This window comes from Camelina sativa, unplaced genomic scaffold (assembly GCF_000633955.1).
Source record: "Camelina sativa cultivar DH55 unplaced genomic scaffold, Cs unpScaffold11538, whole genome shotgun sequence".
NCBI lineage: Eukaryota > Viridiplantae > Streptophyta > Magnoliopsida > Brassicales > Brassicaceae > Camelina > Camelina sativa.
This window is the reverse complement of record NW_010932583.1, coordinates 1-369: the sequence shown is the minus strand read 5'-3', so window position 1 is coordinate 369 and position 369 is coordinate 1. Positions and strand designations below refer to the sequence as shown.

Below are 369 nucleotides of genomic sequence, written 5' to 3'. Positions count from 1 at the left end.
CATTTTCTTGTCTTCAAACTCACACAAAGAAAAAGGAAAAAAAAAAACTCCAAAGCTCAAAAAAGATGATTCGACCGTCAAGATTACTTGAGACGGCGCCGCCGCCACCACAACCGTCTCAGGAGATGATCGTAGCGGAATCAGACATGGTGGTGATTTTGTCCGCTCTTCTTTGCGCTCTTATATGCGTAGCTGGCCTCGCCGCCGTCGTGCGTTGCGCTTGGCTCCGGAGGTTCACCGGCGGTGGAGATTCTTCGCCGTCTCCGAACAAAGGCTTGAAAAAGAAAGCTCTCCAGTCTCTACCAAGATCCACTTTCACCGTCGCGGAATCTACCTCCGGCGGCGGTGACGACGGAGACACGACGGAAT

At 52.0% G+C, this 369-nt stretch overlaps 1 protein-coding gene across 1 annotated transcript; it reads left to right on the top strand.

Moving 5' to 3' along the window:
- Positions 1-6: 6 nt before the first annotated feature.
- Positions 7-365, top strand: LOC109131991 (probable E3 ubiquitin-protein ligase ATL44; the record flags this gene model as incomplete). Its single annotated transcript, XM_019243150.1, has 1 exon — positions 7-365. A coding segment is annotated over exon 1 (300 nt), but the record flags the coding sequence as incomplete, so codon positions are not given.
- Between the last annotated feature and the right edge of the window lie 4 nt (positions 366-369).